Here is a 22,706-nt window from a genome sequence, read left to right on the forward strand (position 1 = left end):
CCAGCAGAGAAACCAAAGTCCTGCTGGGTTGAGGTCTGTAACTTAACACACGTTGGTTGCGTCAGTTCGCAATTATAGCATCAGAGTTGCTGTTGCAAAATATATTAGATGCAAAATGCTTCGGATTAATGCCCCCCCTTCCCCTCCTTCTCTGTACTGAAACTTCTCGGTGTTACTCCAACCTTTGCCTGTGAAACAGCTTCGCTACCGCCAACATTGTCCAGATAAAATGAAAAAGCCACTGAAGGCTCCGGGTCTCGGAGCGGCACGTTACGGGCGCTCGAGGGAGCGAGCGGGAAACCCACGGAAATTGTTTTTAACGGCAGGTAATACCGTGGGAAAACCGGATGACCCGGGCTGCATGGAAACGTGCTAAAATGCCCTTTTTCTTTCTCTTTTTCCATTTTTCCCCCCTCCTCAGCAAAACAAGAAAGAGGTTTTGAAAATATAAAGTGTTGGAATTGACATCTAGTCCAGTGCTTGCACATTTATTAATTCTGCCGTGGTGGGAGGAAAGGGAAAAAAGTGTAATTAGGCAGGAGCAGGTGAAAGATTCCAGACGATGAAATACAACAGGCTAAACGGGATAATGTATTCACCATTAAAGAACTGACATTTACTACCAAAAGGAGACCCGTTACGTTTGAATACGAAAAGGAGCAGATATTAAGCTACATAAATTACCTTCTTCACATGACTTGAATCTCATTCCAAATACTTTTTTTTTTTTAATAACCAACAGATCGGTGTTTGAGAGGAAAAGCCATTCCTACTGAAATATCACCAAGCACACGATGCGCCTTTAGCACGCTCCGGAGGCATGATCCCCAAAGCAATCGATCACAGTAAAAAGTGTGGAAAGGGGGTTTCAAATCAGTGAAGCCAAAAGGGTCTTTTAACGTATTTTTAGTGTCACAGGATCAGGATGGGTAATTCATCTCACAAGCTCACCACACACATGTCTTTCCCACACAAATTCCACCTTTTAAAATTATTTCAGCGTAATCCTTTTAGCTGTTCTGTTATTAACGCTAATGAAGTTTCAGAGGTATGGGGCTACAAAGCGAATGAAGAGTACTGGGTTGTATTTCGAATATCTGAAGTGTTGGTAAAATGGACTACTGTGAAACAATGTATACTAATTTCACCCGTGTTTAAAGTACGAAAAGAAAATCTTCATTCATCAAATGTAAGAGACAATTGAAATTAAAATTTAAAAAATAAATAACCAAGCCTCCACTCTCGGTTCCCTTTGAGTTCCCGTTAAAGTCTTATTCTGATTAGAGCCCAAATGTTATTTCAGATAGTTAGACAAAGGCAAATCAAGACTTCACAGCAGAACCGGCCAAGCAGTTAAGGGATTTTGTTCTTCTTTTCCTCCCCCCCTCCCCTTTTTTTTTCTTTTGACACACCTGACATACCACGGAATCCACTCTGAAACAGACTAGCAACAAAATTGTGCCCTCTCCGTCTCAAATGGGTAAAGAGATAAAGCAAGGATCCCCTCTCCGTCTCACAGCCCACATCACGCAAAGATTACCTGAAGGGGCGAGCTACAGACCCCGTTCAGAGAAACGCGCCCGTGTTTACAAACAGCAGAGGCAGCGGGCGCTTCTTTTGCAGACAGAGGGAGGAAAGCCCTCGGTGGCTGATTAATAAAAAGGAGCTTTGCAGGACTCGTCAAACCCTTGTCAACCGGAGGAATGCAATCTCTTCAGAAGCGTTTGGTCAGGCAGGCAGCTGGCTGCAGGCAGGGTGGTGCGGGGGCACCCCACCACACACACAAGCACACACACACAGAGACAGACACACAGACACACACATGCACACACATACATGCACTTTTCTCGCCGTGCCCCCGCGGGCGTGGGGAGTGGAAGGCAGCTGGGGTGAGCTTCTGGCCGGGGCCGACAGGGTGCAAGCCGGCACAGCGACACGGAGCCGGCACACCGGCACGGAGCCGGCCCGCCGACACGAGCGGCAGCCTGGAGGGAATGGGAGGAGAGAGCCCTACCGGAACGTGTGGAGAAAATAGACCAATGAGTTTACACACGCACAACAACGGCAACAACAACAAAGAATAATAATAATAATAAATAACAAGAGAAGTAACATTCGTGGAGAAAACACGCGTGGCAGAGCGCGAGGAGTGCGCGTGGGTGGAAGGAGCTCCGGGGAAAGCTCCATGCACACACAAACATGTGTACACACACAAATACATATATATACATATCTATTGGTAAGGACACGCACATGGTGCGTGTGCCCGCGGTGCGTGTGTAAGGACGCGGGTGTGCGGGCGGGCGAGCGAGCGAGGTGCAGGGCAGTGGGGCTCGGGCGGGGTCGTCGCGCAAGATGCGCGGGCGCTGGAGGCTCCCCGCGGGTGCGCAGCGGCCTGAGAGAACGTGGGGCTCTGCAGCGCTCAGGGCGCCCGCGTGTGCCGTCGAGTGTGTGTGGCCGGTCCCCGAGCGCTACAACTCCCGGAGCTGCTGTGGGGATTTTTTTTTTCTTTCTTTCTATTTTTTTTTTCTCCTCCCCGGTCTCTCCTTTTTTGTTTTTTTTTCCCTCCTCATTCAGAGCCCGGGGTGTCTCCCGGCCCTCATTGGCTGGCCCGGCTCTGCGGGGCGGAGCCGAGCCGCCTGCAAAAGGAGGAAAAGAAAAAAAAAAGAGAGGAAAAAAAAAAAAGGGAGACCGAGAGAGGAGAGGGAGGGAAAAAAAAAGGAGAAAACTGTAAGTGCGTAAAAAAGTTCTCGCCGTGGTGACGGATGCTCAAAAGTTCAGGAGTTTTTCCGATGCTTCCCAAAGCAGCCTGCGACTGAAAAAGAGACTGAAAAAAAGCGAGAGGGAGAGAGAGAGGGAAACTTTGCACTGGGAGATCGGGAAGGTGGATTTTTTTCTTCTTCTGCTCGCTTAAAAAAGCCAACAAAACACATCCCTCTACTTTTGTCCCTCCTTTGCAGACAACTTGTTGCAGATCCCCGTGGAACAAGGAACTGGGAGCGTGGGAGCCTCTTTGCAAAGGTTTTATTTTCTTAATACTCTTTCTGCGTTTGGAAGTTTCTTTCTCCGCTGCGATTACTTTTTTTTTTTTTTCTCCGCCGTTTTCTTTTTTAAAACATTTTCCCCCTTTTTTGTCCCCCCTCCTTTTTCCCCCCCTTTTTTGATTTTTTTCCCCCCTCCGCGTGGAGCGCGGGAGCTCGCCGGTGGGCTTTCCCGGGCGAAGAAGAGGAGGCTTTCGGCGCTGCCGTCGTTATTCTTCCTCCTTTTTTCCGCGCTCCGCCGGGGGGGTGGGGGGGTGGGGGTTGCCCGGCCGCCCGGTCCAGCTCGGTCCGCGGAGCGGCGGAGGGGTGGAGGGGGAAGGGACGCGCTGTTTGGTCCGGCGGGGAGGGTGGGGGAAAGCTGACGGGAGGACATGCAGGCTCGCTACTCCGTGTCCAGTCCCAACTCCCTAGGAGTGGTGCCGTACCTCGGCGGAGAGCAGAGCTACTACCGTGCTGCTGCGGCGGCGGCCGGCGGGGGCTACACGGCCATGCCGGCCCCGATGAGCATGTACTCCCACCCGGCCCACGAGCAGTACCCGGCCGGCATGGCCCGAGCCTACGGGCCCTACACGCCACCGCCGCAGCCCAAGGATATGGTGAAGCCGCCCTACAGCTACATCGCCCTCATCACCATGGCCATCCAGAACGCTCCCGATAAGAAGATCACCTTGAACGGGATCTACCAGTTCATCATGGAGCGGTTCCCTTTCTACCGGGACAACAAGCAGGGCTGGCAGAACAGCATCCGCCACAACCTCTCCCTCAACGAGTGCTTCGTCAAGGTGCCCCGCGACGACAAGAAGCCCGGCAAGGGCAGCTACTGGACCCTCGACCCCGACTCCTACAACATGTTCGAGAACGGCAGCTTCCTCCGCCGCCGCCGCCGCTTCAAAAAGAAGGACGCCGTCAAGGACAAGGAGGAGAAGGACCGCCTGCACCTCAAGGACCATGCCCCGCCGCGCCCGCCGCCGCCCGCCGCCGCCGCCGAACCCGAGGGCGGCCCCGCCGGGGGCAGCGCCGCGCCGCCGCCGCCGCCCGTCCGCATCCAGGACATCAAGACGGAGAACGGCACGGCCTCGCCGCCGCAGGCCGTGTCCCCCCCGGGCGCCGCGCCGCCGCTCGGCGCCGTGCCCAAGATCGAGAGCCCCGACAGCAGCAGCAGCCTCTCCAGCGGCGGCAGCCCCCGCAGCACCCTCCCCTCCAGCCGCTCCCTCAGCCTGGAGGCCCCCGAGCCCCCGCCGCCCCCGCCGCCGCCCCCGCCGCCTCCCCACCACCACGGCCCGGGCTTCAGCGTGGACAACATCATGACCTCGCTGCGGGGCTCGCCGCAGGCCGCCGCCGAGCTGGGCGCCGGCCTCCTGGCCCCCGCCGCCGCAGCCCCGCGCACCGGCATCCCGCCCGCCCTGTCCCTCGGGGGATACTCGCCGGGACACAGCTCCGTCTACGGCTCGCCCTGCGGCCAGGCGGCCGCCGGCGCCGCCGCCGGCACCTACCACTGCAACATGCAGGCCATGAGCCTGTACGCGGCGGCGGGCGGCGCCGACCGGCCCGGCCACCTGCCCTCCGCGGCCGCCAGCCCCGCCGAGGACCCGCTGCCCGAGTACGCGATGCCCTCGGGCGGCGGCGGCGGCGGCGGCGGCGGCGGGGCGGGGGGCGGCGGCGGCGGGGCGCTGGGGCACGGCGGGCTGGGCGGCGCGGCGGGCGGCCACCAGGAGGGGCACCACCCGCACCCGCACCAGGGCCGCCTGGCCTCCTGGTACCTCAACCAGGCGGCGGCGGCCGCGGCGGCGGCGGCGGCGGGGGAGCTGGGCCCGCTGGCGGGCGCGGCGGGCTACGCGGGGCCGCAGCAGGGCTTCGCCGCCGCCCCGAGAGAGGTGTTCGAGGCGCCGCGGCTCGGGCTGAGCGCCTCGCCGGGCGGCGGCGGCGGCGGCGGGGGAGGCAGCGGGGCAGGGGGCGGCGGCGGCGGCGGCGGGGCGGGGGGCGGCGGGAGCTGTCAGATGGCCTTCCCCGGCAGCCAGCCGCTCTACCGCACCTCCGGGGCCTTCGTCTACGACTGCGGCAAGTTCTGAGCGCGCCCCGTCGCGGGGACACCGCGGGAACTCAGCACCGCGCCTCCGGCCCTCGCAGCGCCCGCGGAGGGAAGCGGGCGCATCGCGCAAAGCTTTTGTACAGAGACAGCCCCAAAGCATATCTTGGTTTGTTAAAGGACAGTGTTACTCCAATAACACGTAAGTTTTGTTTTTCTAATTGCTTTGAGAAATACTTTTTTTTTCCCGCCCCCCATCCCGCGCTCTTCCCCGTCCCTTAAGGTATTGTCATGCCCCGTGTTTAAAAGGGAGCGAAAAGTCCAGCGTAGAGTACCAGCTTCTTTCCCCCTCCCCTTTCTCTTCTACAAGGACTTGTTTTAAAATGTAAATTGCGACATAGTAATTTATTTTTAATTTGTAGTTGGATGTTGCGGACCAAACGCCAGAAAGTGTTTCCCCCTTTCCTGAAAAGTGACCTTATAATTGACTGAAACGCTGATTTTTTTCACTATATATAAAAAGGGAAACTGTATTAATCTTATTCTACCAATATTTTTCTTTTTTTTTGTTGAAAATATTCTGAAGGTATTGCATTGTTTGTTTATTAATAAATTACCATTCAGTTGGAATGATCCTTTACACGTCTGTATATTTTAATGCTTTCATTTAGAGAGAGAGAGAAAGAAAGAGAGGGAAAAGGGATTTCATAACTAACTTTTGTCGCTGGAACAGCTTGTTCCCCTCCGCACAAATTCCAAAGACCATTTAGGAACTGCCAGGTCGAAAAATCCCTTTTCAGTCTCTTCTGCAATATGTTCCACTTAGTCAGCTCGCCTTATCCGCTAGGAAAAAAATACTTTCCCATGGCAGCTCTGAGTTGGCAAATAAACAAACACGTTTTCTTAGCAATTAATGGCAAGACCTGGAAACATTTGACCATACACAGTAGTATGGCGACATTACGTTGTTTTAAATGATATGCCTATGTAAGGATATATTAAGTGATAAGTCCGAGGTAGAAGTGCATGCACTAGATTCCAGACCATGTGTAACTGTATATGTCGAGCTATCGATCGCTCTGTGTGTGTTTCAAATGTATTTATATCTAGGATTTACATATGTACCTATATTTAAAGAAGGATTACGTATTTATTTATAGTTTCATATACGTATTGCATTTTTTTCTAAACTCCAGTGTATAGCAGATGCCAAATAATCTGTAGTACGTGTACTCTTAAATATAATGCCAGCATATAAATTACTGCTTCTTAGAAGTGATAGCAAAGCGTGCAATCACATCAGTGAAGCCGCTTCTGTAACACATAAAGTTCTATTTAATTTCGGGGCCGAGGGGCAAGAGTAGTAGTGTTAAAGGGTACTTGTACAGTCTACCCTTACACCTTTACAGCTCTGCATTACTCCCGTCCTTTAGGGACTTCACTGGTCTGCGTCTCAATTGCTCGGACCGATTATTTTTCAAATATTTTGTGGGGGCGAATTTTTCTTATATAGTTGCTTGGGTGCTGTTTTGGTTTGGTTTTTCTTTCTTTCTTTTTTTTTTTTCTTTCTTTTTTTTTTTTTTTCCTTCTCCTTACCTCCCTCAGTTTTCCTCAAATTGGAAAAAAAAATATATATTACCAGGGTAGCAAATGAGTGCTGCACAGACTGGCATCTTGTCAGATCAAGAATTCTACCTTCTGGACAATTTACTATTAAGAACCTACGATCAGTGGGGATCACCTTCCCCTTTTGTAAGTAACCACCAAAATGCAATAAATCCATTAACTTAAAAGAACCGGCCTTGTCAGTCAGACTTGGAAATAAGTTTATTTGATTACAGACATTTAAGGCCTAAAATCTGCTTTCAAGATAATACAGTTTCCTATCAGAATCTCTTATCTAAAGGCAACACTTAGCAGTAATTGCTGTTGCATTGTTAAGGGTTACACTGTAAATAAATACAAAGGTATTTACAGTTCAACCTTATTACCTCGCTTTTGAGCTGTGCTTCCTTCCAAAGCAATAGTCCCATGTTTAGAAAACACCTCCAGCAGATGGAATGAACCGAGGGGAGTGTGTCATCTTAGAACGCGTGGGCTTAGAACACGTTTATTTAAGTATGGTCTAGTCTTTGCTTTTTCGTGCTAGTACCTCTACGAAGATTACCGCGTGCCTTATTTACATTTATTTGTTTGCTGAGTTGGGTAAGAGAACCTTAAACGCTCCATCGCTCAGTTGTGGTAAAGCTGATGAGGAGGACGAGCAAAGCTGAGCGCCTTCGCTCCGGGGATATATTTTAATTTCTGCTCCCCGTTTTTCACTCGTAAAGGGAAACAAAATGTTACCTATTCTCGGTCGGGCTCGCTTTCTGCTCCGCACCGTCCCTCTCCCGGTTCCGAGCGGGGGCAGCGAGCTGGCGGCTCCCGCCCACCGCCGCCTCCTTGGGAGCGGGGCTGCAGCGCCGGAGGCACGGTGGGGCTCTCGCTGCCTTACGCCCCCGCTCCCCCTCGCTGCAGAGGGGACCCTCGCCGGGGCAGTTCCCTCTGCCTTGGCACATGGGTTTGCCAGCGGGGTGGCTGCATAATAAGACCATTCCAGCCCCCCGTCATGTATTAAAAATAAAATTTAAAGAAGGCAGAGGGTAGAGGCGATTGAGCCTGCTATTTGCCTGTTATTTTTGTTGCGATCAGGCGCCGGCTTTCCTGTAGTTTAGGTTTTCTCAGCGGTCAGGGTGTTTGTGGCGAAAATAAATAGTGGGGAGCGCAGTTGTCAGCCCGGCTTGTTTAATAACCCGTTGCATTGTCAGTGGTGCTGCTCGGCTGGGGAAGCTGGGGGGCCGTGCGAGGCTTGAACAAGTGCCGTGTGTAATTACTGCTAATGCTCGGGGCGGTGCGCGGCCCTCTGCCGCGGGGCGGCCGCGCAACTTGCGCTGCTCGTGGCCCTGGCTGCAAAAGGGCGGGGGGTGAGGGCTCAGCGGGCCGGGAGGGCGGCTCGCACTCGGGGAGGGGGCACAGGGAAACTTCCCTCTTGGCCTCAGGTAGGTCGTGTCGGGATCTTCTGCCCCCGGAGGGGATCCCTTTCCTGCAGTGACGTGCGTGGTGGCGGCGGAGGTCACCTCCTGCTTCTCGGTGTGACGACCTGGCTCACTGCACACGCGTGCCTTCGTCTTGAGTTTTAAAAACACTGTTTTATTTAAATTATTATCACAATCATAATCATAATCTTTTTTTCTCCCGCTCCCCACAGAAATTGATCACAACGAAAATAAGGTTAGCAGTGCTGGCTGTCCCCGCGGCAGGCAGATGAAGGTGCGGGCTTGGCCGCGGGAGCCCCGCCGGGCGCGCAGCTCGGTACCGCGGGTCCCTGCGCGACATTGCACGGTCGGGGGTCGGCATCTCTGGGCTCTGCCGGGCCGGAGCCTTCGTCGTGAGGCAGCTGCTGGGATGGGGAAAGGCCGAGCGGGCTCGCTAGAAACCTTCCCGGGCTGGGGCAGCGCGATGGAAGGCAGGGAGCGGGGCATCTGCCACCGTGAACTGCAGGCGTGGGGCCCAGCGTCGGGCACGAACCCTTGCTCCTTCTGTGCTTCTCTCCTCTTGCGCACAGGAGGCAAACCCGAGCGAGCGTCTCTTCTGACCTGTGATTGTCTCCCAGCAGAACTGGGCCTGCCCTGAACGCCACAGGAGATGCGGTGCGACCTTGAGCAGCGGTGGGCACGGGACGTGCGCTGAGAGGTGTCCCCGTAAGGCCTCGACATCTGTGGTGACAGCCCCTACAGCAAACGGGGACACTTGGCCCAGCCATGCCTGCGGAGAGGTCATTTAGGCGCCAGGTTAGAACGGCGCTTTGTGGTGTTTTTGTTTTTTTTAGCTCAAACTGATCTTTTTAGTTTTCCAAACTGTTGCTTTGCTTTTTGTCCATAAAACAAAACAGCTTTTTTTTTTTTTTTTTTTTTTTTTTTTTTTTTAATAGATTTGAGGAACCATTCCATTTTCGTGGTGGTTCTGGTGGTTTCTCTTGTACTCGCTCATCTGTCACTTAAACTGTGGAAAACGTAGAGAGGAGGAATATTCTCCTTTCTAAGTTTCCTCCTTAGAATTTCTTCTTAAAGTAATTACAGTTCCTATTATGTTCCTATTATGCAAAGGTCATAATCAAAAATAGCAGAGAAATGCATGCAGATAGTCGAGAGGGCATGGATTAAAACCCCTTCCCTACCGCCACAGGCCAGGTTAGATGGAGAACGTGGTGGGGCTGTTTTGTGGATGGAGACATTAATTGAGTGGTTCCAAATCGGCGTTTTATGATATCTGGGGCCCTTTCTGATAGCCAAGAAGTTCGGGAAAGGCGTTTCGAAGTTAGCGGCTATTTTCATAGCCGGGTTCAACTTCGTAACGCTGTTGGTAACACTGGGGCTGCAGCGCTTTGACCAGCTGCCTGTACGCTGCTCTCACCTCCCCAAAAGCACGCCGCTGGAGCAGGACGAGCTTAGAGTTTCGCCCTGTCCTCTGGAGGCTTGGCTTGGGCGTTTCAGGCGAGTCGCGCTTGGCGCACTCAAAAGCTGCTGCAGGTTGTGCGGGCTTTGCGGATTGTGCGGGAGGCAGCGCGGAAAAGGAGCGGTGGCGCACGGTCGGGGGCTGCGCGCCTCTCCGCGCCCGCGTAGAGATGAGCGTGAGGTAAAAGTGCTCAGTCTTCCTTACGTCGTTGATTGCGTAGGCAAAAGCGTGTAGCGCCGAGGCGCGCACATGGCTCCAGCGCACAGCGCAGGAGAGCTGCGGTGCGGTGCGGCCCCTGGAAGCTCTCCCCCGTCCGCTTCCCGAAATAAACCATTTCAACAGCGGCGGGTAATCGAACATTAGCTTTCAATTAATTTCACTCGTAAAGTAATTTAAACTCCTTCGCGTACTCAGTCCATTTTCCCCGTCTCCCTGTGCTGGGACCAGGCGTGTTGGCTAAATTCATCTGCACTTTGAGATGAGCTAATCTTTTGATTAGGTTTTTTCGGATTTTTTCTTTGGGGGGCGGGAGTTGTTGGAGTAGTTTTTGTTTTGTGGATTTTGGTGGGGTTTTTTAGGCTAGGCGGGAGATGAGGAGCACGGTGGTGGGCACTGTCAGGGCGTGCGAGGCTGAGCTGTGGCTGCGCGGGGGCACAGGTAGCGGGCAGCCGGGGTGGCGCGGAGGGCGCGCTCAGGTTTGCGCGGTGAGATGCGCAAGAGGCTGGCGAGCCTTGGCTGTGCTCTAAGGAACCGCTCGGAGCTCCCCAGGGACGTGCGCGGGTTTCGGTCCCGTATTTCGGTCACAAGCTCGCGGGCTGGGAGGGCACCAGTCATCGTTCCCGTATCGGTCCCCCCCCAGCTTTTTTTTCCTTTTCCCTTCTGCCTCGCCTCCCCGGCGTCTTGTCTGTTGTGAATCCGCCCCAAAGGTGGTGCTGTGCCACGGTGAGCGTAGCCCTCCTGGTTTAATTACGCTGGGGCTCATAAAGCCATTCGCTTCTTTCCAAAGTAATAAACAAACGTCGCGTTAGGTCAAGATTGATGGTGTCCATGCAATAAAAACGGGCCAGGTCAGGAAGGAATAAAATTCAATCAGAGCTCGCGGAATCATTTTTCAGGGGACAGAAAGACAGAAAAGGAGACGGGGGTCAAGGGAGACGATGTCGCCATTCACAGCACACCAGCCGGGAGGGAGGAGGGCGAGGGTTAACGAGCGATTGTTTTTTATCAAGCGGAGCCTAATTGAACGAAACAATAGCCGCATGGAGGGGGGTGGAGGGGGAGAGGCCCGGCTCCTTACCCGGTAGTTGCGGGGCCGGGCGGCAGCCCCGTACCCTGGTGGAGGCACCGGGGAGCCCTCGCAGCGCTGCTGCGCCCCCCATTCCCCCTTAAAATGGTACACACGCACCTGGGGCAGCGGGCAGGCCTTGTCCTAGGCAGGGGCTGGCCGTGCAGGTAGCGTGAGCAATAGATCGGGTGCCTGGGGGACCACTGGGAGGACCCCTCATTTGCTAACGAGGCATCCTAAAAGCCCTGCTTGGACTGCCGGAGGAGTAAGCCCCAGAACTCCCGGGGGTGACTCCGGCTGGTCCGGCCGGAGCGGGAGCCCTCCGTGCCATTTGGGACTAATCCCTTGAGCGTAGTTCGGTGCTGAGGCTGCTGGCGCCCAGCAATTTGGCAAGCGGCTGCGAGGTGCTGCTCGCCGGACCCCCGACGGCCGGGGGGTGCCGGGTTCGGAGGAACAGGCCCGTCGGAGGGCTGTGGTGCTCAGGGAAGAGACGGCAGCACAGCATCGTGGGGAAGGCCCTGCGATCTGAGGGACAGCTTTTTGTCCTGGTCTGCTACGCCAGTGTTCTGTGCTGCGCGGGCCTGGGAAGTAGCTGGCAGTCTCCCTCCCTCCTTTAAGCAGGCAGGGTCTGCCTGGGAGGTGGGGGGCATTTCTCCCTCACCCCGTGAATCTATTTTACACACCTCTGCGACCTTCTAGGCCCGTAGCTTATGCCTTGCTTAGCATGCGTGTGCCACAAAATAATGGCTGTTAAACAGCGCCGGGACGGAGAGTGAAGGGAAGGCAGCCCGAGCTACCGGTGAGGGCTCTCAGGATCTCCGTCTGAAAGAGAACTGGGTGTTCGGCAATATTTTTTTTGCCCCCTAAACGAACACAGCTTGAAACGTCTTGGGTGGGCAGAAGGGAACAATTTGTGAGCCAGAGAGCAAAGTGAGATGGGCAGGCAGCCGGCCCACAACTTACCTGCTGGAGACTTTCACCTGACCTTTAGGTGTCAGGGGGTTTGGTTGTGCCGTGTATCACCCCACGTTCAGGTCAGATGCTTTAGATTGCGTTCAGCAGAATTAAAACAACAACAGTGAAAACCCCAAACTGGAATCCCCCCTCCTTTCCAGCCCCCATCACCTCTGGGGAGAATCCAGGAAAACCAACACATTTAGAACCATTAACTCTTAAAATAGCTGAATTTCCTCCAGTAGAAAAAACGCAAATTATTACACTCACGAGTTCAGGATATTTATATATTATATGAATCGATGAATAAACAGGTCATATCACTATAACCATCATCCCTCGGAAGGCAAGTGCTCGGATCAGGAAAAAAAGGCCATAAACGTTTTTCCCAAAATGTTCCTGGAATTTATTTACTTGCCAGAACATTTAAGCTGCCGAGTTTAATTTCTTCCCTTTTATTCCTCTTTTTTCTCCTTTTTTTAAAAAATAAATATTTAAAACAAGGAAAAAGAAGAATGTTTTCCATTGAACGATAATGTAAAAGTACTGATAATATCGTCCGTAGCAGAAGAGAATTGTTTAAACAATGTCGGTGCCTGCAAGATTGCGCAGTATAAATACATTCCCAGCGCCGTTTTGATGCGGGTTTCGAGAGAAACTCTATTTTCTGCATGTGTTCTGTGTGGGCATTTCCCCCGGTCCGGTTGTGCGGAGGCTGAAGCCGTAAGCGGGCGGAGGACACGTCGCCCTGCCAGCCCCGGGCCGGGCATGCCCGGCTGCCCGCGGCGTGGGACGGGGCCGGGCGCTCGCACACCTCGCCCCTGCCAGCGAGGAGCTGCTCGCCGTTCTCCCCAAGCGAGGATTTATGAAAGTGCTGGCGGCCAGCGCTTCTAGCCTCGCCTCTCAAGGATGGGGGGGATTTAAAACCGAATAATGAATTGCAGAAAAATTACGACTTTCTCCCGACGCCATTTCCCACCCCCCAAGCGCTCCGCCGGGGGGGTGGGACGGTGATGTCCGCGGAATGCACCGGTGCGAGCTCATTAGCAAAGCAAAGGTTGCAATTAGCGTCTGCTGCTGCGAAGCGACCTCTCCCCCGCCCGCCTCTCCTTTAGCCCCCATCACCAAATAATTGCAAAGTATCTGTTGATGTTTTTCTTCCACCCGTCAAAACGTTGGAGCCCTGCCTGCTCCAGGGCTCCGTCCTGGTTTTGTTGTGTCTGGAGACAATGCTCAGCCAACGAACCCTCAGAGGTGAAGGGGGGTCACAAGGGGAGGCAGGAGCGCAGCCCTGAGAGCCGACGGGGGCCTCCCCTTGCCTCCCACCCCTGCAAACCTGCCACCCGCAGGCGGGAGGGGCGGCGACCCCCGCCCGGTGCCCCTCTCCCCGCGCTGCTCCGGGGCAGCCCCGAGCGCGCCTTCCCGGCCGGGCGAGCAGCGGGAAGAGGATGTGACCCTCATGTCCGCCCGGGGGGGACGTGGCTGCTTTATGTGCAAGGCGTCGGGGGGAGGTGGTGGCGGGGCAGACTCTTCCATTCTCCCAATTTACGCCTAAATTTTATTTTTCTAAATACCTTGCAGCGCTCGATGCGTCTCCGAGAGCCACCAGGGCCGGCCGCAGAGCCTCTTTCCACCACCCCCCTAAGCCGTGTTGGAGCCCGAGGAGCGGGGCTGCGCTGCCTTCAGCCCCCGTGTGCTTTTATCCTTCGGGCTTGCGCTCCAAGCTTCGAGACGTATTTTTAGATGGCGCTGGCGGTTTTGCCCTGCGACCCCGCGGAGAGCCCCGTCGCTTTGTCTCGCCGGCCTTCCGCACCGGGGCCGGGTGGAGGGCGGCGGGCGGGCCGGCTGTGTCGCCGGCGGGCCCTGGGGCAGCGCCGACCCCCGGCCCGGCCGCTGGCAGGAGTGCCAAGGACTTGTGCTCCCCTGGGGCCACCCCACCTCAGCCCCCGCCGCGCTCCTTGCTGCCTGCAAGCCCACGAGTCGCCTGAAAGGCCTCCAGAGAAGGGAAAAAAAGTTTTAAAAGGGCTCTCGTGGTACTTTTACCGTTGTCACGACAGGTTCTGGGGAAGGGCAGCGGCCCGTACGGCGGAGGCGAGGGCTGAGCTATGGCTGAGAGACGCGGTGCGGCGGCGGCGGCGCTGACAGGCGGCGGGCGCGGGGGAGCGAGCCCGGCCGTCGCTGCTCGTAATTCCTGGCGCTGCCGGGCAGGGAGCCGCAGGCAGGGCCAGGCCGGCCTTCCCCACCGGGCCCCAGCCCTGTGCAGCTCGCTGGGCAGCAGCTGGGCCCTCTCTCCTCTCCCTGCCCACCCGAGTCCCCTGTTGCTGACGGGGCGCCCTCCCGGGCAGCCCGCACCACCCAAAGCTGCCATTGCTACCCTGCTTCTCCCCGTAGCAGCGGCGCGGGGTGAACTCTCCTCTTCCCACAGACTGCCCGGGCGGGGACCCCCGAAAGAGTCCCGAGCCCGTATTCCCGGCTCCCGACAGTGCAGGGTGTGTATAGTCAGGCCCTGGCCACCAACCGGCCTTTGCCGGCCGGTGCCACAGCGGTTCCGGGAGAGGTAAAACCCACCTTGTCTTTCGCTTTGTTTCGTGCTGCTGCTGCGGATGGTTGGAAGCTTGCGAAAGATGCGAAGGACTGGGGGCCTGCTCGGTTATTCACTACTGGAGCTGCTCTTTTCCATTAACGAAGCTGCAGTGTCTCCATATGAGACCAGAGACGGGCAGAGGGGGAGTGTATCTTTCGATCCTGCACGCAGAAAACGCTTGACGTGCACACGAAACTGATGTAGAGAACACAAGTCTGTAGCTGGTGTATCAGCTACATATACCATATCATCTCTCTAAGTTGAAGCTTGTTAGTGGTTTGTTTTGTTTTGCCTGCGAGTTATTATTTATTTAGTTTTCAAGACGTGGTCCCGTGGTCAAAGAGCGGTACTTTAGGAGCAATTAAGAATCAGGCAGGAAGGTAGTGTTAGGGGAACCGAAAAGCAGTTCTGACCTTTGCCAAATGGTAGAAAGGAGTGGGGCAGTGTACATTTTGTCCTGTCATGACCAGGACCTTTTTTTGTTTTGTCCCTACAAAGGCAGCAGAAAGACACCCAGCACCAGGCCACCGCGAGGGACTGCTTAGTCTAGAATCAGTTTTCACTTTCCCATCTTTTTCCCAATTTGTTCTCCAATATAGACAGAGAAACCAGAGAACGAAAATGCTTCTCTGGAGTGTGCTACGGTGAGAGATGCCAAAGAAAAGACCCTGAAGTCGAAGCTCCCAGTCCTCGGCAGAGACGTGTAAGCTAATATTCAGATGTACCAGCAAGCCTGCTAGTGAATCACTGTAAGCGAAAAAGTAGTTTGCTGCCATAAAAAAACGCCTTCCCATAAAAGCGCTGGAATACTTTTAAAAATGATTATTCCGCTCGCCACCAAAGACCCGCCACCCGCAGCCCGTGACCGCCTGGCCGAGGCGCTGAGGCGGGAGCAGCCCTCGGTACGGCCGGGCAGAGGGAGCTCGCCCCCTCCGCTCCCCTCCCCTTCCCTCCACCGCCCTCCCCGGCCCCGGGGTGGGGGGGACAGCGCTGGGCACGGGAGAGCCGCCCGGCCGTGGCAGGGTGCGGAGGAAACCGCAGTGGGTGCCCACGGCACAGGGGCGAGCGCGTCCCGCCGGGGCTGTGCAGCAGATCCACGCTGGGTGAACGCTGCGGAAGAGCGCAGCTAATGCATGGACATGCGCCCACGGGAAGGGGGATTAGTGCTGGTTTACTCTTAAAAATAAAGCGGGGGGCAGCAGTGGAGTCGCACCAGTTCGAGGAGAAAAACACCCAAGGAGGGTTTTTATAAATATACCCACGGAAAGTGAGTGGCAATGTGTGTGTGATGCCGTAGGGAGGTCCAGGCCTCCGGACTGAGTGTCCGTGACCTGCTCGGCGTTGGTCTGTGCTGGAAGGGCCCCGAGGGTGCCGCGGGAACTGCGTGCGGGCTGGAGAGCCTCACACGCGTGGGGAAATGTAATAGGGACATCCTTCTGTGTCCGCAGCCCCCTCTCCTCTCCTCTCCGCCTTCGGGCTCCTACTCTGTGCACCTGTAGGCAGGGTCTCAAGCAGCGGCCGGGCTCCCACGTTTCCCTTTCCCCACTCGCGCTTTGGAAGGAACAGCCCCAAAGGAAGCGGCGGCTCCGGTTGCCCGGGCGCGCTCCGCTCCGCGCCGCGCATTTCCCGCGGCACCTCCGGCAAATGCAGCCCTTGGAGAGCGGAGCACGGAGCATCCTCCCGGCTCCCCCGGGGCTGCTCTCCCTCCTGTCACCTGCATCACTTCCATCATGGAACCGCTCCCGGGCACAGCTACCCCCCCATCCCGCGATTGGCTTCCTTTTAACAGGGGTCCCCCCTAGACGAAGTTAAAAAGCAGGAGATGCACTTGAAGCAAGTGTATCTCCTGTGTGCCTCCCTCCTATGAATCTTGCTCTTTGCTCACTTCCAGGCATAAAGTTAAAATGATGGGAGTAATTGGTGGGTGGAAGATCCTAAACCAACGGGAAATGTATGGGCTTGACGACCTCTGGATAACCCAGGTACCTTGGCACAAAAAGCAAAAAAAAATTTACTCACCTTGAAGTTTCTATTTTTTTAAAGCTTTTTTTATTTATTTAGTTTTTATTTCTTAAGTCATCTTTTGAAATGTTTCAGGCTCCTGTCTGAGGTTTAATTATAGTAAGCAGGAAGAGGGTGGAAGGAGAATGGTTTGATTCTTGGGGGAGGCGGTCAAAAATCAAAACACCCTAATCTCCCCGGATTGAGAAGGTGCTGGACAAAAAGGCTTTCTGTGACTCATGCACACTCTGAAATGAAGATCTGAAAAACATATACAAGCCCCAGCTTGACTGGTTTGAAAGCGATTCCAGCAATTAGGAATTAATTCAGCATGGTCAAAAGGCGATTTCACTGCAAGTTATATCAAGTTATCCAAACTTTTACAGAGTTCAGGTGCTGGGAATGGGCTGCTGGGGTGGAGGTAAGGCTGCAGGAAAGAAAAACAAGGAGTGTTCAGGAAAGGCAGAAAGGGCAAGCTGTGGAACAAGGTCTGGAGGCATGGTGAGCCCATGTTTGCACCAAAGGTCTGCTGATGTGGAGAAGGGAGGAGTGGGGGGCAGGGAATGTTTTTTTTTCTCAAATGGGATCAAGTACTAAAAATGTGCTGGAGGTTCTACAGAATAGAAAGACAAGTCTCAACTAAAAATGAAATCAATGGGTTTGGCTGATCAATTTTTCAGGTACAGTATGATCCTTCCCCAGTTAGTGTCTGAAGACAAATTTAGCCCAGGCAGAGCTGGCCCTGGGATGATATATGGGGCAAGAGGCACTGGGAGGATGTAGAGGGTGGAGGCAGGAATAAAACTGGTCTTTTAGACACAGGCAGGCCAACAATAAAACCATCACAGGGAGGGCCAGCTGCCCACCCTGGTGGCTCATGGCAGTGCTGGCCATCTGTGTCATGGCTCCTGTGATGCCTGCTGGGCCCAGCCAGGGCTCAGGCATTGGGGTTGTTCCTCATGAGCTCCACGTCAGCGTCCACCATCTCCCTCACCAGCTCCTGCAGGAAGGAGAGAGACAGATGAGGCCCCAGTGCAGGGACAAATGGCAGCATGTCAGGAATGCCCCTGAGCATGACAAGCTCCCCCTGGCCCCCACAGCAGAACCAGGACAGGACAGGGCTTTGTTGGGCCCTTCCCACAGCAGAACCAGGAGATGATTTTGGGGCTTTGTTGGGCCCTCTCAGAGCAGAACCAGGAGATGATTTTGGGGCTTTGTTGGGCCCTCCCAGAGCAGAACCAGGAGATGATTTTGGGGCTTTGTTGGGCCCTAAAGAGCAGCCCTGGCCCAGGCCCGGGTGTGTCAGTGTGCTGCTGTGCCCTGGGATGCCCACTGCTGCCACAGTGTGCTTTCTGCAGAGCAAGGATCCATGCAGAGGCACCCAAAATGGGGTTTCTCAGGGTGCCCAGGTCACCCCACACAGAGGTGTCCCCCTTCCTTTCCCCTCTCTGGGAATTGTTTTTAGAGGATGTGAACACCCAGCAGGTACAACAGAAGGACCACTCACATCAAACGTGACTCTGGGCTTCCAGTTCAGCTTTTGCCTGGCTTTGGTGCAGTCTCCTTGCAGAAAATCCTGTGGAAAAGAAGAGAGAGGCACTGCAAGGATCGCTACCTTCCCCATCCTGATGGCCTTCCCATTGCTCCTGCTTCCCTGTGGGCTGAGTGTGGACTCTCACTATTGGACTCTCCCAAGGACAAATTATTTCTCTTGAAGATGCAATTTTAGTGGAAGCTCATATGCCTATTAAATCAGCAGGAGGCAGCATCCTTTTGCCAGGCTATTTCAGATGGAAAGAGTTATTTTTTGTGTGTACATAGAGGGCTTGAACTCCAGCCTTACAGCCACACAACATGAACATTTTATAAGACGTTATTGTACATCTTAGTCAAGCTATAGAATGAGCTGAATCAAATTATTTCCCCCTGTTTGTTTAAATAATATAAATCACAGAGCAAAAAAGGCACCTAGTCTCTTTCAAATAAAAACATGATCACCGACAAACGATGCTGAAAGATTGTTATGGGTGTGGGAAACCACATGCAACACCAGTAAACATCCAGCTTTTGAATGTGTACATATTTTTTCCTAGAGTATTTTGAGTGCAAATAAAAGTCTAAATATCTCATAAATGAAAAGAAACTGCCTTGAAATCATTACAGAAACCAAGACTTTGGTCAGGTTCACCTTACTGTTCAAGTATCCTTAAAAGAGCTACCACACCAAAACAATCCCACAACCAGTCATCAAACATAATGTAATAAAATTAAACAAAGACAAAATCTCCTTTAACTGCATTTCTAATTGAATACAAAAACTGGCTGTATCTTTCTTTAAAATTGGAAGACAGCGTTTAAACAGTTAGCATTTTCCAAATGTATGTGTTGATTGAATAAAATATATCATCTCTTCTCACAAGCTGTGTATCTTTGTGGCAATAAATAATAAAATTATATGTGTCTAGGTTTAAAGAAACCAAAACAAACCCAGCTTGGTTACAGAACAACAAAGCTAAGGCTGAATTCTCCTCTTTCATTTGACTTTATGGTGGTAACACAGCAGGCTTTCCAGAAAAACGCAAGAATTGCTTTTTCTCTTCCTCTTCCACCCTCTGACCAGTGGTGGAGTTAAGGAGCATTTTGTGAATGTAGATTTTTTTTTTTTTAACTTGTAATACTGCATGCTACATTTTTCAGATGCTCTCTGTTATCTTATGTGGTTCAGGTCATGTTAACTGCCAAAATCACCTCATCCTGTGCAGTAAAATGTAGGAAATTCTTCTTCATACTTGTGCACAAGAAAGCTAGACAGCGTGCTTCCAGGAGCAGAGGAAATCCACCAGAGGAAATATGGCACTGAAGCAGGGGATGTGGAACAAACACGTCTGCTGAGACTTATTCCAGGCAGCAGTTTTACTAGCTCAGTCTTTAGGCTAAAAAGCATTTCATCCTGCCTTCAGAAGAGAGTAAACAGATGGATCAGAACAAAATGATATGAAAATTTAAAAAGTGCCATGATTTCCTTAAATTAGACTAAATGATTTCCTACTGCAGCCCTATAATGGGCTTTTTGAAACTGCAGCAGACATTTGAGGCCAAGTCATGCAAAACTGCATCAACTTGAGGGATCCCCTGGAGGGTCGTGTGAATATGGATTGCAGAATCTGGTTTGAAATGGGAAAGACGCCCATTAACTTTGATAAAATTTGGATCAGACTCTAATGTGCTCACGGAGGTATGTCTTTTATCTGGAGTTCAGTTAATTTACATACACGTGTATATAGATGTGTCTGGAAACAAGGAAATCTTTCATAAAACAATAATTTCAGTATAAAAACAATTGCCTTTTATTCAGCCCTAATTCAAGCCATTAGCTAGAAGTGAAGTGTTTTAATATCACCTAGTTTTCTGTCATAAAAGCTATATCATCAAACTTAGATTTTCATTTTTATAAATGCTGTGTAAGTAAAAATTTTACATCCACAATCTTTGTATCAAAAACATACTTTGAAACTAATCCTTATCTAAGATATTGGCTTCCCATTTTAAAGAAAAAATGACTAGGAAGCACAAAATAAATTGCCATGGCTTGCTGTTTGTAGCTGCATTCTGCTTTTGAACAGCTTGGGAGCAGTCTTTTAACTGTCTTGGACAAATGCTTTTTCTTAAAACAGATCATCTAAAAAAATACTTTACCTAATTGCAGCCCTTTATTCAAAAACATAAACACTCATCTGCTGAGTAGGCCAAAATATGATTGGGGGTAGGCTGCAAATCAGTAAAAGGGAAGTATTTGCAGTGCTGGATTATACACAGAGGTCACACAAACAATTAGTATGTTGAAGCCATCTAGGTATAAAATCCCTCATGTTTTTCCTTTAAAAAAATCACAAGCTTTAACAATAATGCAGTAAAGGTATTAAGGCATAATCTGTGAGAAAAAAAGGAAAAGGGGGAAAAATATGGAATATTTAATATATATGATAATACAAATTCTCCAGCTGACTTGGGTTAAAAGATTTTAAGTGGCTCTCCTGAAGAAGTTTGTGTCCTTCTGAGGAACACAACTTTGTTAATTTATTTGAAAACAGCATTACAGAGAAAATATCTCCTAGGCACTTTTAAAAAGGTTCACTTACAGAAGTTACTAGGTACAGAGGCCAAATGAAACCATAATATTAACACCATATTACACCTAAACTCAAGGTGTGATTGTATTCTTATTAGCCAAAGCTTCGACACTGAATGGAAATGATGACTGGAACAAAGCTATTCCTGATTAAAGGATTGTATTGCAGTCATGTTTCCTGTATTTTTCTACAAGTAGCTCATAATATGAAAACAATAAGGTAATTACAATAAAATAAGAATATTAAAAAAAAAAGCTTCTCTTGGAACAAAATGACTGCTTCTTTATATTGTTTAAGACTTTCACTGAAACCAGAGATGCATCTGTCAGGCTTCCAAAAGGAAAAAAAAAATTCCACAAACAACCCCACCATCCAAAAAAACCCCTCTGGTATATTAATCATTAAAATGTATTAAGTTTTCAATAGCAGGGCATCACTTTCTGGAACTACAACCAGATCAAAAAGCGAAGAAAGAAGAGATCAGATTCCATTGCAGAAAACCTGAATTTTTATTTTTTGGGCAGTGGGGAGGTGGTTTGGGGAAATGGGGGATTGTTCTTGAAAAACATCTGCTGCTGAGTATAAACTGCCCCATATCCCTACTCCTGATGGAAAAGCACCTGATGAAATGACACCACTTGAACACCACTTCATGTTTTGTGTTCCTGCAGGATTACTTTTTCTGTGCCATTGTGCTTTACATACTGACAGGAAAACAAAGCCCTTTGACTCCCTGAAAACTCTGAGGGTTTAGATACTGAGCTTAGAGTCTATAACTCTGAAAACACTGACTAAGGCTTTCTGTTGTTTTTACAGCACTCAGATCATGAACATAAAATCAAGCCTTTGCTTTTACTTATCCATTTTGTAAGGAACAAGTCCTTATTTTCCACACAAGCAGTTAACATAAGTGCCTAGTAATGACAAGTTTTAATGGCACGCTAAGACCCAGAAACAATGTCCAGGTAAATATTTAAAGGGAAGGAAGGTGGAAAGACAGCAGTCAAATTCCCTGTTGCCACTTAATATGAGCAAGTAAATGCTCCTATGGGTTTATATGCAGCTCACTGTCATATGACTGCCTCTCAGAGAACAGAATGAATTCATATGATGTGAGTTTTTCTGTTTTACATTTTCTGCAATTGAGGTTGTGTAACTGTGTAGAAAATACCCCATTATTACTAAATTTGCTTTTGTGATTATTCAATTTTGTTGAACAAACGCACACACACAAATGAATACAGATAAGAAGCAAGAAACTTGTTATGCAATGTGGTAAGGCATTTTTAAATTTGGCTTTTAAGCCATGAGACAAAAATGTAAAATATTTTAATGTAAATATCACATTTCCCAAGCTCTTGTTCTGAGTGTCATTGTGACTCCTATTTTGTCTTGAGCAGTGATTGATCTGGTTTCACTGTGCATTGTATCACTGTCTCATTCAATTAACTTTAACTGAAAATTTAAAGCCTCAAGACAACGTAAGAAAAAGGAGATAGTGTGGCCTGAAAGAAGGCCAAGGCTTCCTTTATTACTACGGCTGAGTTGATTCCCTTTCAAATGTGCCTTCACTGAAGCCAGCACCCAGTGCCAGCTTTTGCTTTCTCTTACACTAGAATAAAACTGAGATCAAGTCCTCAGTAAAACACCTGTGATGGAATTGTGCCCAGCTCTGCTTGCTAAAGCACAGACAAGGCTTTACCTCTAAAAATAAACAAACTTGATCTAAGCACACAACAGTATAACTGCATCTGAAAAGCAGCCAGGGTTACGTTCACAATCAGCACCACTGCTTGGAAGACGATTTGTTACATCAGGGCTCCCATAAGCAAAGAGCACTGACCCAGCTTGGTGGAGGCTCTGGCTTGAGAGTTTAGCCTTGCACTTTTTTGCTCAAGATGTTTTTTTCAAAAAGAATTTCAAGAACAGAGGGGCCAAAGTTTCCTACAAACTCCACCGGTGTTTTATTTTCCTTATTTTCTTCTTAAAACCATTACCTTTTAGCTTTAACTTATCCCATTAAAAAAACAAACAAACAATAAAAAAACAACAAAACACATAGACAGTTGATTAGACTGCAATTTTGTGTTTTCATCATTATCATAGAATCCTAGAATAGTTTGGGGTGGAAGGCACCTTGAAGTTCATCTGGTCTAACCTTTCTGCACTGAGCAGGGACATCTTCAACTAG

General features: G+C 51.2%; 2 protein-coding genes across 5 annotated transcripts in view; one reads left to right on the forward strand and one right to left on the reverse strand.

Annotated features, from left to right (window-relative positions):
* Positions 1–2,684: 2,684 nt before the first annotated feature.
* Positions 2,685–17,018, forward strand: FOXC1 (forkhead box C1). 4 transcript variants are annotated; one of them, XR_012581077.1, is made up of 5 exons: positions 2,685–2,884; positions 2,961–3,021; positions 8,315–8,376; positions 8,723–8,897; positions 13,382–17,018. XR_012581077.1 is itself a non-coding variant. In XM_074544605.1 (2 exons), the coding sequence occupies exon 2, from the start codon at positions 3,413–3,415 to the stop codon at positions 5,108–5,110; it is 1,698 nt and encodes a 565-aa protein (XP_074400706.1). In that variant the 5' UTR covers positions 2,685–2,884; positions 2,961–3,412; the 3' UTR covers positions 5,111–5,697. The 4 variants fall into 4 exon arrangements, 1 of the variants encoding a protein (XP_074400706.1); XR_012581076.1 differs by having other exon boundaries at positions 2,685–3,021; positions 14,984–17,018; XR_012581078.1 differs by lacking the exon at positions 8,315–8,376.
* GMDS (GDP-mannose 4,6-dehydratase) overlaps positions 16,877–22,706 on the reverse strand; it is a 408,288-nt gene continuing 402,458 nt past the window's right edge. The window contains exons 10-11 of the mRNA XM_005481685.4: positions 17,893–17,961; positions 16,877–17,385 (exon numbers count right to left, since the gene is read on the reverse strand). Coding sequence (XP_005481742.1) covers positions 17,323–17,385; positions 17,893–17,961 — 132 coding nt within the window. The 3' untranslated portion in view covers positions 16,877–17,322. The remainder of the gene's footprint in view (positions 17,386–17,892; positions 17,962–22,706) is intronic.

The sequence above is a fragment of the Zonotrichia albicollis genome, chromosome 1 (genome assembly GCF_047830755.1).
Source record: "Zonotrichia albicollis isolate bZonAlb1 chromosome 1, bZonAlb1.hap1, whole genome shotgun sequence".
Lineage (NCBI taxonomy): Eukaryota > Metazoa > Chordata > Aves > Passeriformes > Passerellidae > Zonotrichia > Zonotrichia albicollis.